General features: G+C 42.3%; 1 protein-coding gene across 2 annotated transcripts in view; it reads right to left on the reverse strand.

Annotated features, from left to right (window-relative positions):
• Positions 1-2,538: 2,538 nt before the first annotated feature.
• Positions 2,539-17,146, reverse strand: part of LOC115471590 (E3 ubiquitin-protein ligase RNF170-like) — a 34,561-nt gene continuing 19,953 nt past the window's right edge. The window contains exons 4-6 of one of the 2 annotated variants that reach the window (XM_030205277.1): positions 15,351-15,424; positions 9,137-9,247; positions 2,539-3,321 (exon numbers count right to left, since the gene is read on the reverse strand). In XM_030205277.1, the coding sequence (XP_030061137.1) occupies positions 3,154-3,321; positions 9,137-9,247; positions 15,351-15,424 (353 nt within the window). In that variant the 3' untranslated portion in view covers positions 2,539-3,153. Of the gene's footprint in view, positions 3,322-6,507; positions 8,527-9,136; positions 9,248-15,350; positions 15,425-17,146 lie in introns of those variants that run through there. The other variant, XM_030205276.1, reaches the window with a different exon arrangement.

Here is a 17,146-nt window from a genome sequence, read left to right on the forward strand (position 1 = left end):
GTGTTAGAGATTCTTATCATTCATTGCCAATTATATCCATACAGCTCTAAACTGGTTTTAAAAAATAAGCTGTACTCTCTGCTTTTAAAAGTGCACATGGAAAATATTATCTGCCCTCCTGGTCAATGAAACATTCTTTTCCGTGGGATATTTGTATTATTACAGGTTGCTTGAAACTTCCTCATTAATATTCATTTTAAACCCACTACACTCCTGTTTTTAAAATAGTTTGAGGTGTAGACTGTTGACTTTTGTCTTGAGCGCAACTTGATAAGCTTTAAGGAGTAGCTTCAGTAAATGGCGCCCAAATTTGGTGCCAAAAAATGTGCACTGACCACTACTGCACAAGCGGTGCTTTGAGTTGGCTGCCGTAGAGTAACGCAAAGCGCCAGGATCTGCACCCAACTTTTAAGCATGAGGCTTTACACCAACTGACGTCTAGTATAAATCCTCGTGGGTAAATTAGGCACAGATCCCCTGAATTCTATAATACTGCACGCATCTGTAGTGAACGCTCCTAACCCGCCCATGCTCCTCCCATGGCCACACCCCCTTTTCAGTTCACTAAGGGGTGAATTCTATGACGCCAAAAAAAGCACTGTTCTACAAACTGTGCTTAAAGTTAGGCATGCTTTATATTAGGTGCATACCCCGTTATTCTATAACAATGTGCATTAATTTTAGGAATGCCCCCCGTTTTCCCATGACCCTCCTGTTTCCACGCCCCCTTTTTCAAATTACGTGTAAATTTTAGGTGCGGATCCCACACCTACATGTGCATAAAGCTCAATTTAATTAGTGCCAGTAATTGCTTGATAAAAGCCAATTATCGGCGATAATTAAATTGCTCACACAAATTAGGCACATGTCCAAATTTGTGCATGCAGTTTTTGGTGACTTTTACAGAATTAAGGGGTAAAAGATTTGCGTGTGTATCTTTCTAGAATAGCATGTAGTAAGATGCGCAGGCAAATCCTAATTGTTGTCAAGTGACACCAATAATTGATTGTTAGCAGCCAACTATTGATGCTAATTGGTTTGTTAATTAAATTGCACATGCAAATTGAGCATGGGCCCAAATTTGCATGCACAATTTTTAGCGCCTTATATAGAATTCAGGGCTAATTGGTTAAGTGCACTTGTATTTCATTTCTAGCATTATTGGCATTTGCATAAGGCTACAAGGTGACTGAGAAGCTCATTTTCAAAAGAGAAAAACATCCAAAAAGTGACATAAATCTGTGTTTGGACATTTTTCTCACAAAAACGTCCAAATTGGTATTTTCAAAAACTATTTTTAGATTTTTTTCGATGAAGTCCGTCAGACGTGCGTTCAACTCACAAGGGGACATCTCAGGGACATGTTAAGGGTGGGATCTGGGTGTTCCTAATACTTGGACATTTTTTAGCCATAATGGAACAAAACAAAACTGTCTAGTACTAAAACTAAGACGTTTTGAGCTAGACCTGTTTTTATAACAAATGAGGTACAAAAAGGTGCCCTGACCAGATGACTACTGGAGGGAACCAAGGGTGACCTCTCCTTACTCCCTCAGTGGTCACTACCCCCCTCCCATGCCCCCAAAATGTGATTTAAAACATTGTACTTGCCAGCCTCAGATGTAATACTCGGGTCCATTAGAGTGGCATGCAGGTCCCTGGAGTAGTGTAGTGGTTGGTGCAGTGGCCCATAGCTCCCCCTACCTGTTACACTTGTGGAGGAAGCTGTGAGTCCTCCAAAACTCATAGGTGTCCCCTTCACCCATAAGCGCTATGGTAGTGGTGTATAGTTGGGGGTGGTTGGTTTTGGGGGGCTCAACAGACAAGAAAAGGCAGCAATGGTGAGCTGTGTACCTGGGTGCATTTTATGAAGTCCACTGCAGTGCCCCTTAGGGTGCCCTATTGCTTTCCTGGCATGTCCGGGGGACCAGTCTACTAAAAATGCTGGTTCCTTCTACATCCCAATGTCTTGATTTTGTGCGTTTTGCACTTGACTTTTTTTTTTTTTAATGGACCAAAAAACAAAATGTCCACATCACAAAGCCTTGTTCTAAATAGCATTTTTTTGGGGGAAAAAAAAAGGTAGACCCTTTTTCTTTTTTGAAAATGACCTTCTTTCCCATTCAGATTATGGAAGTTTTTTTTGTAAAACGTCCAAAATCGGACTTAGACGTCATATCGAAAATGGCCCTCTGAGTCACACAAGAGAGAGTCCCTGCTACTTGGAGCTTACAGTCTAAGTCAGGACAGATCAGACATACAAACAGAGTGGAGAAGTGGCCTAGCAGTTAGAGCACTGGTCTTACAATCCAGAGGTAGCTGGTTCAAATCCCACAGCTGCTCCTTGTGATCTTGGGCAAGTCACTTAACCCTCCATTGCCTCAGCCTCCTGGGACAGAGAAATATCCAGAGTACCTGAATGTAACTCACCTTGAGCTACTACTGAAAAAGGTGTGAGCAAATTCTAAATAAAACATCAAAAGCAAATACAAGCCTTTGAGTTATATGCGGCCATGATACATAACCAGGTACTCAGAAAGTGTTGCTTGTTGCGTATTGTGATAATAAGCTTGTTTTGTTTTCCTGTGTCACTATCATACAGCTTCCTAATATAATCCTAAGAATGCCAAGTTGGAAGACAGCTACTCTCTCATATCTACAAGTTAATAGTACAGGTGCCTGAAGCTTCTTTGGAAATGAACCTTGGAAACCAGGATTAAAATTCACATTAACATTCAGATATTAATATTTGCTTTTATTAATAATAAATATAGGTCTCTGTATGTACATATATATATTTTTTACAGAATATACAACCACCATTTAAAATATACAACTGAGTATCCAAATGCTTTTAAGACAATTAATTAGTACAGAATTTTTGTTACATGTTGCAGTATGTATACAGAATGTCTGCAGCTTAAAAACATGAGGCAGCCTTCAGTAGCTTTCTGCTATTAATATTTACATTGAAGGGTGACCTTGCTCTCCCCAGCTGAAATTATACCAAGACCTTATAAGGAAACTTGAGGGATTCTTCACGGCCACAGGAAACGGCTGTGCCTATATTGTTTAACATTAGTGCTTGTGGTTGTACGAAAGTCAATTGAAACCGTATGAGGGTATGTTCTGCTGCTCACCCATACTCCGTGCTTAGCGTATATTGCACTGTCCTTGCATAATGTTGGAGCTCATGATAAAAGGCAGTGAAATGCATTCTTTGTGATTTCCAAAGCTTGATCGTTCCAAAAAAAATTTGTGAAAACAACTAGCATTAGGCATTTGTTTGCAGTATGAGAAATGATGCCATGTAATTGCATGCTATTATCAAATCAAAACAAGCAGAAAAAAAAGCATGAAAATTTGTGTTTTATCATTTGTCGATAATACTGTGCATTCTTTTGAGAGAGTTCAGATTATTTGTAAAGAGAATTCCCACTGCTTAAGTGTGAACCACTGTTCATGCGCACATAAGGCTAGATTCAGTAAACGGCACTGAGAATTAAGCCGTGAAAAATCAGGGCTCAGTGCTATTCCATAAAGGGCTCTCCAGGATGAACACTTTATAGAATCGAGCAGAGCGCCAATTCCCCAGCTGAGGAGTTAAGCCAGTTGAACATAAGAATTGCCACAATGTCCATGTAACCCAGTATCCTGCTTCCAACAGTGGTCAATCCAGGTCACAAGTACCTGCAGAAACCTGGTGTAAATCCTGGCATACAAGCTGGCGCACTTCTGCCAAATTCTAAACATAGCGGGGAACTTTTCAGAGCATCTTTGACCCACCCATGCCTCTGCCCCCATTTGGGTTAAGCACTATGGAATTTGCACAACCCATGTTATAGACTAGCCTGCAGCGAGTTGTGCATGCAAATCTCAATTGATCCCAATTAATGCCAATAATTGTTTGCATCCAATTATTGACTGTTAATTGGTACATAAGTAATGTCACACTGGGAAAAGACCAAGAGTCCATCGAGCCCAGTATCCTGTCCATGACAGCTGCCAATCCAGGCAAAGGGCACCTGGCAAGCTTCCCAAACGTACAAGCATTCTATACACGTTATTCCCGGAATTGTGGATTTTTCCCAAGTCCATTTAGTTGTGGTTTATGGACTTGTCCTTTAGGAAACTGTCTAACCCCTTTTTAAACTCTGCCAAGCTAACCGCCTTCACCACGTTCTTGCTTTCAGCAACCTTTATAGCAGGGGTGGGCAACCTCGGACAACGAGGGCCGCAACCCAGTTGGGTTTTCAGGATTTCCCCAATGAATATGCATGTAACAAAATAACTAGGTTCACAATCTATAAAGTGGTAGTATAAAAATCAGTGCAACGTAATAAATTATCACTTAACAGTATTTGAATCTTTATTACAACCTTCAAAACTATTTGAGCAATTGGTATACTAAGTAAAATTATTAAAACAATCTGACTACAGAAGTAACGCCAACCAGAAATCCACCATAATCTAATTTTCTCTAAAATTGTCCATATCAATGACTCACAAAGCACAAATTCCTGGATGATCCAAAGGCATAGTTCAGCAAATCATGTCAATGAGAAAAATCCAAAATATTGATGAAAAATTCCAACTTGTTTGAAACGTTCGTTCTACTTTCAAAGTCCACCAACCAATGGATGTTGACAGCTACCAATCAACGACGCTATAGTTGAACTTGCATTTCTAGTTGGAGTCAGTTCTGTAGTCAGATTGTTTTAATAACTGCACTTATTATACTAATTATTCAAATAGTTTTGAAGGATGTAATAAAGATTCAAATAGTATTAAGTGACAATGAATATGCATGAGATTTATTTACATGCACTGCCTCCACTGTAAGCAAATAGATCTCATGCATATTCATTGAGGGAAATCCTGAAACCCTGCCTGGGTTGCGGTCCTCAAGGACTGACATTGCCCACCCCTGCTTTCTAGACTCCGGGGGATGGTGTGCATTCTTTGCGCTCAATGACTTTGCTCCCATGACCAACGGGGATAGTGTGCATTCTTTTAAAAGAGGGCACACTCAATGACTTTGCTCCCATGACCAAAAAATGACCAAACAGAAACAAACATTCCCAGAAATGACACAGGAATTGATATGAAACCAAAATGTTCTGTCTGCCCATCCTTTAAAAAAAACCTTTACAGTTGACCCCTGCTTTCTAGACTCCGGGGGATAGTGTGCATTCTTTTAAAAGAGGGCGCACTCAATGACTTTGCTCCCATGACCAAAAAATGACCAAACAGAAACAAACATTCCCAGAAATGACACAGGAATTGATATGAAACCAAAATGTTCTGTCTGCCCATCCTTTAAAAAAACCTTTACAGTTGACGGTAAGAATCAAGTGCTTCACACTTTTAAAATGTCAGTTGGGCATTTAAATATATTCTCTGTATCTGGAGGCTCTATGGAAAGCAGAGATCAAATAGCTATGTGGTTTTAAATTAGGGCATCCTTTTTGCTGGTCTAAATTAAGGTTTCAGTTGATTTGTATGATTTTGTGCAATGATTAAATTGAAACAGTCAGCTACCATAACCTTAGTGTTTTTTGCTGGTGCCTCTGTATGATATGAGCACAACAACATAATTTCTGTAGAAAATGTTTTGAAGGTTTTGTATTGGACGTTTTTTCTGTTTTTTTAATCATCTTTCTTCCTTTGTGTTGTTATTTGTTTCCCCTTTATTGGTGTGCATAGGTCTAAAAAGAAACTGCACAGCTGTATGGATAGCAGCTCAATATCACCAGCTCTCCATAGATGGAAGGGCCATGCTGTGGCCTGGCACATGTACAAATCTGTCAATACTAATGGCTCCACCTGATTATTATTATTTATATGGATTTAGGATACACCTTTTTTTGTTGTTGCTCAAACCTGAGTTTCATTCAGATACAGTTTCCTGGTCCCAGAAGCTTTACAGTCTGAGGCCCTTTTACCAAACAGTGGTAAAGTATGGCCTTAGGCAGATCTTTCCCACACACTAGGGCCAATTTTACCACTGGGGTGACATGGTGGAATGTCCTACATAAGCACCGCCATACTGGGAAAAGACCAAGGGTCCATCAAGCCCAGCATCTTGTCTCCGACAGTGGCCAATCCAGGCTTCAAGAACCCGGCAACCCCCCTCCCCCTCAAAAACTTAATTCTTAATAATGTTCAATGGACTTTTCCCTCAGGAATCTGTCCAAACCCCCTTTAAATTCCGTAAGGCCAGCTGCTGTCACTACATTTTCCGGCAACGAGTTTCAGAGTCTAACTACACGCTGAGTAAAGAAAAACTTTCTCCTATTTGTTTTAAATCTACCATATTCTAGCTTCATCTTGTGTCCCCTGGTTTTGTTGTTGTTTTCTCCAAGCTGAAGAGCCCTAACGTTCTCAGCCTTTCCTCATAGGGAAGTCATTCCCTTTATCATTTTCGACGCCCTTCTCTGCACCTTCTCTAATTCCTTTATATCTTTTTTGAGAAGGTGCAGAGAAGGGCGACGAAAATGATAAAGTATTAATGACCACGTGCTAATTTTGCCATTAAAACAGATTAGCACATGAGCCCTAACCACTACACATTTTATAGGTTCTAAGTTCTCACATGCTAATTAGTTGCACTAACTGATTAGCATAGAGCACATCCACTCTCTGCTGCCAGACACGCCCCCACTGCAAAAAATTAAATTTTTTAGCACATTCATATCACATACACATCCCAAAATTCCCACAGTATGGCATTTTTTGCTGCGATAAGCTTGTTTTAGTGCTTACCGCAGCTTTGTAAAAGGGCACCTAAATCTGTACTTGAGGTAATCAAGAGTTAAGTGACTTGCCTGCACTGTTACCTGTAAACTGAGTGGGAGTCCGAGTCCTGCAAGTGCATTGCTACCAGTGCTTCAATATCGTGTCTTCCATCCTTCGGGACAGACAGGGTCCTTGGAGTCCTGCAGAACTTAGCTAACTATTGAAAATGTGATAGGGAAACAGTGCCATCTACTGGCAGGACTGTAGGTGGAGGACTTCCACTCAGAGGGAACTGTGCTTGCCTGAGACCACAATCAGAAGCTGTGGGATCTGAACTGAGCTTCCCTGGTTGTCAGCCCAGTACTCTAATCACTAGGCTACTCCTCTACTCCACCATCATATTTGCCATTATTCACGGTAAATGTTGGAATGTCGTGTACATGTATGCATGATATATGAGAGAGGTCACAGGCCAGAGGCTGTGACACCATCACAAGAGACTCTGTTTCTCAAAGTAAAGATATGTGCAAAGTAGGTTTCCTGCTTTCTGAATAATTGTCTGATAAGTTCATAACGTCAGTCCTTCCACAGGCTTTTGCCACAGTACTCAATGCAAAATTGTTTGTGGAAGCAGCAAAAAAACCTGGTAGAAGAAGAAAACCCATTTGTATAAGATGTACAAGAAATAGGAAACATAGGTGTTTTGGTGGATTCTGATTAAAAATAATGCAAAATAAATTGATCATTTATGGTTCTGTGATTTGGAACCAATGATTGAGAAAAAGAATACTTCCATGCCACTTTTCATACTTTTCCCTTTTAGTTGTGACAGTGTTTGCATTTCTTCAATGTTACATATAAAAAGTGCATGTACATATATCAGAACATGGTAACATATGCAAAAGATACTTTTATGTCTTACATTACATAATCAGGACTTCAAATGCCACCTACTGGGTAATCTGTGTAATGCAATTAGTTTCTTTAGCAATTTTCCAGGATGCAGTTTTCTATATTTCTAAGTGTGCAAAGTCATTGAAAGGGGTGGGGTTAAGACGTCCCTTTAGTAGAAGCCCAACAGCATGAAGGTACTATCACAAGTGAGTTCTGCATATATTTGTACACATTTCTGAAATTTACCCAATTGCCCCTCCCTCCTCCTCTTCAGGCAGACCTCCACTTATTTGGCTAAAATTATGAACATTTCTCCTTTTCTCTCTCAAAGCTTCCTGGCTCCAGTGCATCTCACAGGAGGACTAAGACCTTCTCCTCTTTTTCCTTCTAAATCTCTACGTTAGAAGCTTCCAGAGGTTGGCAGGCATGTAACCTGGCCATGACTTGGCAGGAGATGCCAAGACTTGCTTTCACCTTTGCCGGCAGTCTGCAGAAGATCTGTTTCTACAACAACAACAGCATCGCAAGCTGCCTCCGCTAGTGCTGTGAATACAAGTAGTCCGCAAAGAATCCGTCATCGAAATGCTGTCAGGATTCTGACAGGATGCTCTGCGTTGTGGAATGGGCCATGCTGGCTCCTTCAGAGCCTATCTGCTGGCATATATTGATCATGCAAATTAAAAGGAGGAATATAACGACCAGATCATCCATGGCACCCAGGATTCCACAGAGAGGTTCAGCCACCACATCAAATGGAGAAGTCAAGCACATGATGGCTCCAAAGGAACACACGATGATTCTAAGGCAAAAGATCCAGACAAGGGCGCCCAAGGTGAAGACTCCTCTTAAAGCAAGATGGATGTACAAAGGCATGTCATAAAGGTGGTCTGCAAACTGAAAGAAGAGCGAGATTAGGGTCTGATGTCTCTGGCTAAACAAAATAACTTTTTATTTCTCTTGGTATTTAAATCTCTTGATCCATCAAATACATGTAGCAGGGCCATATAAGGATCTTCACGCAAAGCTGAACCCTAGATCTGCCAAAGGACTTCAGCTTCCCAAATATGTTAATGCCATTCTCATGAACCGTTGTGTGTGAACTGATCATGTGAGTGAATAAAAACTATGTTATAACCTGGGCTACTGATTTTTAATGAGGCAAACAAAAAAACCCAACAATTAATCAAAGGAAGTCATGCGGTGAACAATTAAATATCGAGCCATTTAATGCTCTAACTAAACTGCCAGATATTAATTGTTTAATTAGAGGATGTGCTTGGGGAGGAGCAAAAGCAATGCCATTAATTAGCGTCAATATTCAAATCTGAAGGCTTACTCTATCGACCACTACAAGGACATAATCCATTTTTAGGCATCACAGATTATAATGATCGGTTTCTTAATGATATGTCACAATGTGATGCTACTGTATATAGATCATGCAGCATTACAACAGGACTGATCGATGAGTGAAATGAATATACACTGAAACGTGTCCACTTACAGGTCTAGGTTGTCCAGAAAAGCGTTTATTATAATCTCGAATGTCGTACCCAATCTGTTTGCTGTGCTTCTCTTGTTGATTTTCATGGAAGAGATTATAAAGAGCTATCACCTTTAAAGGAACAAGTAAGACATAAGTACATAAGTAATGCCACACTGGGAAAAGACCAAGGGTCCATCAAGCCCAGCATCCTGTCCCCGACAGCAGCCAATCCAGGCCAAGAGCACCTGGCAAGCTTCCCAAACGTACAAACATTTTATACATGTTATTCCTGGAATTGTGGATGTTTCCCAAGTCCATTTAGTAGTGGTTTATGGACTTGTCCTTTAGGAAACCATCTAACCCCTTTTTAAACTCTGCCAAGATACCCACCTTCACCACATTCTCTGGCAACGAATTCCAGAGTTTAATTATGCGTTGGGTGAAGAAACCTTTTCTCCGATTTGTTTTAAATTTACTACACTGTAGTTTCATTGCATGCCCCCCAGTCCTAGTATTTTTGGAAAGCGTGAACAGATGCTTCACATCCACCTGTTCCACTCCACTCATTATTTTATATACCTCTATCATGTCTCCCCTCAGCCGTCTCTTCTCCAAGCTGAAAAGCCCTAGCCTCCTTAGTCATAGGGAAGTCGTCCCATCCCCGCTATCATTTTAGTCGCCCTTCGCTGCATTTTAAATTCCAGTACTCAACCCAATACCAACTCCCCTCCTCTGTGTCTTGTATCTAATGAGGGCAATTTTATAAGAGGGAGCCTAAGAAGTGAGCAGAATAGCACCTATGTTGGCACTATAAATCCACAAATACGCACAAACTCAGTAGCTCTTCCATTCATTACATGGCCATTATGCATCTTCGAGAGCAGGTGTAATGTTAGCGGATACTTTATGTTCAAATCCCAGTTACTCTGCCCAAACTCCAACCCCTGTACACACCTACTTACCAATTTTTATAAAGTTGGGCACCCAAAATTACGCTTAGCATACAAAGTTGCACGCATAACCTGAGCTGATAATTCATGTTAACTAGCAATAATTGGCACTGAGGTGTATTAATTGGCACCAATTATTAATTACCCGCACTACTATCCTTAGTCGGTATTCTATTAAATATACATCAAAATCTATGGTGTGCAACTAAAAGGAGACGTGAGGGTCGGGGACATGTCCAGCACTCATGTGCACACATGTTATAGAATACATGCAGTTATGTGCCTAGCTGCCTGTCATGTGGCGTATATCCAGTAAAATAAATTCTGTGCAGAAAGAATATTTCACTTGTAATATCACAACTCACAATACATCAGAACCACTCCAGTGCATATAGTTGCTGGTGCTATTTGTTTAATTGATTCTCCACCATTAGAACCTCAGGGATGTGTGGACTGCAGGGCAGGGGCGTAGCTACGTGGGGCCACGGGGGCATTGCCCCCATAGATTACGCCCTGGCCCCCTCTACTTTTGACCCCGCCATCACAGCCAGCCCCCCGCCCCGCCACCGCATCAGGTACCTTGTTTGCTGGTAGGGGTCTCCAATCCCCGCCAGCCGAAGAGTTTTCTTCAGCGCCGGTCAACTCAGGCGCCTTCGTTGTGGGATCATCTGTTTCTGACGCCTTACGTCCTGCACCGTGCATGTAGCCCCATGCAGGACGTAAGGCGTCAGAAACAGATGATCCTACAACGAAGGCACCGGAGTCGACCGGCACTGAAAAAGACTCTTCAGCTGGCAAGGATTGGGGACCCCTGCCAGCAAACAAGGTACCTGATGCGGCGGCGGGGGGGGGGGGGGGGTGGAGGTTGCGGTTGTGGCGGCGGTCCAAAGTGGTGGAGGGGGTTTACAGTTGAGGGGGCGTCCAAAGTGGCAGGTGGGGGGGTCAGCGGTGGCGAGGGTCGGCTAAACAGTGCCCCCCCACCCCGGGCTCTGGCCCCCCTCCTGCCGAGGTCTGGCTACGCCCCTGCTGCAGGGCCACTGAGACAAAGCCAGGCCCAGGGTGAGGCGGGGCCACCCCACCCACCAGGCCAAAGCCCCCCCCCCCCCCCCCAGTCACTTAGGGCTAGATTCTATAAATGGCGACTTAAAAATCCATGTGGAAAACAGTTCCGACTAAGCTTATTCTATAAGAGTAGCCTAGCTTGAAGCACGGTATATAGAATACGCTTAGTCAGCATCCTAGCGTCTAAAACTACACACGTCCATTTTACACCAAGAAAAATGTGGCATAAATCCCAGTGTGTAGATTTAGGTGCAGAGGGACATATTTTATAACTTTGTGTGTAAATTTTGGAATGCCCATTTCCCGCCCATAATTATGCCCCTTTTTGCCTGTGCATATTAGAAGTTAGGCACACTCTGTTATAGAATACGCTTAGCGAGCTGTGTGCATAAATTCTAATTATTGCCAATTAGTGCTCATTATTGCTAGTTAAGTGCTGTTATCAATGCTAATTAGCTTGTTAAGCAAATTAAGTTAAGCGCATTGTTATAGAGTACGGTTGGATTTTGGCGCGGATATCTAGGTACACTTTATAGAATTTGGAGGTTACTGCATCTACTCTCTCCCTTGGTCTGTCTCTCTCCTGCGCCTGTGTGCCAGGACCCAGCTTATTGCAGCTGTGCTACCACAGGTCCTTCTTCCTGCCGTGTCCCCTCCTACCTATGCGGAAACAGGAAGTACTTCACACAGGAGGGGGCGGGACGAGGCAGGAAGAAGGACCTGTGGTGGCAGAGCATAGTTAACCCATTAACACAATAACCCAGGTCCTGGCACACAGAAGCAGAAGAGAGACAGAGTGAGGGAGCAGAACCTTCTGCCTATGTGCCTGCCATCAGAAGCATTGCTGATGCCAGGCCCTCCCTTGGAGGACGGACCCGGAGGAATCTTTCCTCCCTACCCTCAGCGGCCTTGGTGGACCGAATCACTGTCATAAGTGATAATGGCCTTTTTCAAGGCCCTATATCAGCTATGTATTAGAGCGCTGGCAGAAGCGGAGCCAGGTTGACAGCGCGGGGGCAGCGAACTTCCGCCGGCGCCAGCGCACATTTTCAATGCAACACAACTTGAGAAAAAAATAGGCGCCGGCAGAACTCCGTTTGGGGGAGCGGCCGCTCCCCTGGCGCCCCACCTAGCTATGCCACTGAGCACTGGGATGTGCCGATGTTGTGACACACACAGTTTTTATATATAGATATAGATAGATAGATCTTCTTTGTTGTTGTTTACATGGTTTGTGTAAAAGTACACAGCAACTATATTTTTTTATTTATTTATTTGTTTGTTTGTTTGTTACATTTGTATCCCACATTTTCCCACCTATTTGTAGGCTCAATGTGGCTTACATAGAACCGGAGAGGCCTTTGCAGACTCCGGTGTAAACAAATACAAAGTGATGATGTGGTAAGATAAGGTGCATGTGACACAGCCACATTTTGAAGTGGTTCCAATATAGTTTCAGAGAGTTGAGATATTACACGTAGTTTGACCTGAGCACTTCTCTGAGCTAGCGTTAAGTGCCCATCCTAAAGTCGGGCACGTAAACAAGGACGACGGGCAGTAAAAGAATACTACCCTTCTTTCCCCGTGAGACTCCTTATAGAATCCTATAAATAGTGCCCAAAGTTAGGAGCCGGGACGTTCCATGCTAAACTATAGTAACATAGTAAATGACGGCAGATAAAGACCTGAACAGTCCATCCAGTCTGCCCAACAACATAAACTCATTTTTACATGGTACGTGATACTTTATATGTATACCCAAGTTTGATTTGTCACTGCCGTTCTCAGGGCACAGACCGTAGAAGTCTGCGTGGATCTCACCCTAACTGTGGGCAGCTTGCTGAAACCTGCTGTAAAAGGTGGTGCAGAACTAATAGCAGTTGGACACATAAATAACCCTATTCTATAACATCCCACCTAACTTCTGGGAATGACCCACCCATGCCCCTCCCATTGCCCTTTAGAAAACAGAGTTCAGGGCAGATCTGAGTGCCAATTAACACCAATTGTTGATTGTGAAGAGCTTATTAACTAATTAGTTTGTGTGCGGATCTGCGATCCATGCCCAACCTATACAGAATGCAGGGATTGGTGCCCAAATGTTTGCATCTAAGTGACCTTTAGTGAATTTACCCCTTACTGTACAGCTACACACTGGCTTGCATTCCACATACATTTAGGCATGATCTCATTTTATAAGAGGCCACTCACAAGTACAGGGCTGGCGTTAGGGCCTCCATGTCATTGTGGGCCCCAAACTACCGAAAGTTGAAAGAGAGACAATCTGCAAGCAAGCTTTAGGGCCCCCTCTTTAGCATCTGCACCAGTCTTGCATGTGTATTTAAACAAACCCTATGACTGCCATGACTGAGTATTGACCCATGTGCTTCTTTTAAATAAAGACCATACAGCCTTTCTACCCAGACTGCCCATCCACACCAACTACTGAGCTCAACAGTCCGTTCTCCGACCTCAGAGACCTTCTGCACAGAATGTCTCAGCAGCTGAGGCAGTGTTTCAGCTGGAAATTTATACTCCATTTCCAAAGACTGATTAATCATTTGCCAAAATGTTCTCATTCATCATTTCAAGGATGACAGTTTCCATTCATTTCACAGGTGCTAGATCTTATAGAACAAATATTTGGAAAAAGACTGCAAAGATGGGGATTCTGAATTGCCTAACAAGAGACTCGCGGGTTGCCCTCCTTTGGAGGTCCTTGATATTCACAATCCCCTCCTCAGTTTGCAAGCTGCAAGAAGAGTTTACAGATATTTTCATCACTCATAAGAACACCGTACACTTTTTAATAAGGATGGGCAGCCAGAAGATTTTTGTTTTGTGTTGTATTGATTTTAGTTGTATTTTTGTTTGGCCATTTTTCATCGCGGGGGCAAAGCCGTTCAGTGCACACTCTTTTGAAGAGGGCGCACTGTGTGCGAAGAGGATGAACTCTTTCTGACAGAGTGCACATTATGCTTGCATGCAAGCACAGTGATTTGTGCAAACTCAAATCATTTGCGCATGCGCAGTGAGTGCCCGCTGTACAACTAGCCCTGAATTCTATATAGAGCGCTAAGAATTGCATGCACAATCTAATTGAATAACAAGCCAATTAGCACCAATAATTGGGCCCTGATAATCAATTATTGGTGCTAATTGGGATTAGTTGAAATTTACGCACGCATATTTACGTGCCAGGATCCGGCTTCAAAAAGGGGGCATGGGTCATGGGTGGATCAGGGGCATTCCTGCAATATATGCGCGCTGATATAGAATAAGGGGATCCGTGTCTGATTATGCACGAGGATTTACACCAGGGTTTAGTTGGTGTAAGTCCTTACTCCTAAAGTTAGGGACGGGTCCCAGTGTTAAGTGCTATTATGATTATTACATGACATTTATATCCCACACTTACCAAACAAAGTTCAGTGTGGCTTACATAATGAAAAAAATTGGACATATCACAGGAGCATCACAAAACCTACAGCCAAAAAGGATAATTAATTTACACTGAAGAATTTTCTAGTACGAAAGTCTTCAGCAGTCTATGAAATGCAGCATATTCTATAAATAGTGCCTAACTTTGATCGCTGTTTATAGGATAGCACTTAGTGTGGGGAATTTTTCACTGATATTTCAGCACCATTTATAGAATTTGGTCCATAGCGCACATTTTTTCGACAGAATGCTCACTATTATCAGCAAACAATAAAATGCACATTTTTGTAGTTTTTTTTTGCAATTTTTCATTTGATAATGGCATGCAACGATTGGGGATATGATGCTGACATATCCCATATCGTGGCAAACAAATTCCCATCCCTAGAGCCCTGTTTACGAAGGTGCGCTAGCGTTTTTAGTATGCACTAGTGCTAGAGACACTCATGCATTCCTATGGGTATCTCTAACGTTAGCGAGCGCTAACAATGACAACGTGCCTACAGTGTGGCTTAGTAAACTGGGCCCCTAGTATTTATATATTTGATACAAATGTTTTGGCAAGTCCACCACATTCGAATGATAAATAGCCATGATAAACTCAATAAGCTGAGAGTACTATGGAATAATTTCGTCATGATTTGCTACATATTAGAATTTGTAGACCACTGTGAGCTAGAAAAGCTCAAGAGCAGCCGATGCAAATGCATGCGAACATGGCATGTAAGCTTAGGTGCACATGGAAACAGGAGCATCAGAATATGCAAGTGCTGCATTACCTTTTGTCGACAGAGAGGACAGCTGACTGCTCCTAGCCAGGAACCATGCTTCCAGTAAGAAATCAGGCAGGAACCTAAAAAGTAGAGAAAAAATAGTTTACGTCACAAGATACGCTACGCTATCACATGGAACACTGCTTTTTCAATTATAGGCGAACATATGAAACACCACATATTTATCTGTGTTTAAGAAACAGTTAAAAGCTTACTTATTTAAGGCCCTGTTTACTAAGGAGCGCTAGTGGTTTTAGCGCACGCTTATGATAGAGACAACCATATATTCCTATGGGTGTCTCTATCAGTGTGCACTAATATTTAGCGCACAGTAAAAACACTAGAGCGCCTACAGTGTGGCTTAGAAAACAGGCCCCTTAGGGGCCCTGTTACAAAGCAGCGGTAAGTTCAACACGGGCTTACCGCACGCTAAAAGGGAAGTTCCCTCCCCCTGCATGCGCCATTTCCGGCGCTGTAAAAATATTTAAATTTTTGTAGCGCTGGTAATCAGGCAGTGTCTCCTTGTGACAAAATATTTTTGAAGGCACCATGCAAGTCTTTATCTGCTGTCATTTGCTATGTTGTTACGTGCCAGAAAAATCTTGCATGACGCACGTTTTCCAGTGTAGCCTCCCTATACCTTGTTTATGTTAAGCACAATACACCATTGCACATTCCTGCTGCTATCACGTTTGGACCAGATCTGATTTTAATCCAATATGCAAAGAGTCCATGGGTCTGCCTTGAAAAGCAACGAGGATATTAGTACAGTAATTAAAGAGAAATATTTGGAGAAGACTGGATTTCCCCTGAACTTCCTGAACATATGGCTTGTGCTAAATTTGAAAAGGATAAAGAGACTCTGTGGGAATCACCCACAAAGTGTAGAACACATTTCCCATGCAGCATTTTCAATATATTTCCCGACCACTCATACAACAAGCAATTAGAAAGATTATTATCAGCTCATTATTATAATTAGAAAAATGATCATCTAAGCTGTATTTGCGATTTGAGCAGCAATGATCAAGGCCTGGGGCATTTCCTGAAAATGAATGCTTGACAAGCAGAATTAATCCCCAAGACAAAGCTTTGTTTGAAAGACCATCCAGCAGACATGCAGAAAATGAAGGGGTTGTTTTTTCTGTCTTGTGTGGCAGTTAGCCTCATTTTAGGTAATTTCACTACACAATGTAAAATCTTAAACCTATAAATATTAGGGTGGTTTGAGGGTCACCTCTGGAAGGGTCTAGGCATGCTTGCGGAAATTTATTTATAACATGAATGTCTTACCCAGCTGCATTACTCATACTGTTCTAATGCATGCTGTCTGTGTTAGTGTAACCAGAGGGTCAACAGGTTATTCAGTTGGATACAGGGCTCCTAACGGTTAGTGGTTGATCAGGTTTGCAGTGGTCCTTGAGGTGAAATCTTCTACTGACCAGATCTCTCTATCAGTGGTATCAGCTCTCTTTTTAGACACGGAACTTGCTAGCACTCTGTCTTTTTGGTGAACTAGATTATCCCAGATAATAAAGCCAAGCTGCAATCAATAGTTGTGATTCCAAACAAAGATCCATTTATTTACCACAGAGAGGTCTAGAAGCAGGGCTTTTTTTGAGGGGGTACTGAGTACCGGCACATTTTCCATTGTCTGCTAAAATTGACCCATGGACCCCGAGTTTTAATGAAAGAGCTCAGGCTCTACACACCAATTCTTGTCATAGATTCTGTGACTGGTTGCAGGGGGGGGCCTGGCTATTTGTGGAGTGAGTCCCTCAGTGATCACCCCACCCCTGAAG

The sequence above is a fragment of the Microcaecilia unicolor genome, chromosome 6 (genome assembly GCF_901765095.1).
Source record: "Microcaecilia unicolor chromosome 6, aMicUni1.1, whole genome shotgun sequence".
Lineage (NCBI taxonomy): Eukaryota > Metazoa > Chordata > Amphibia > Gymnophiona > Siphonopidae > Microcaecilia > Microcaecilia unicolor.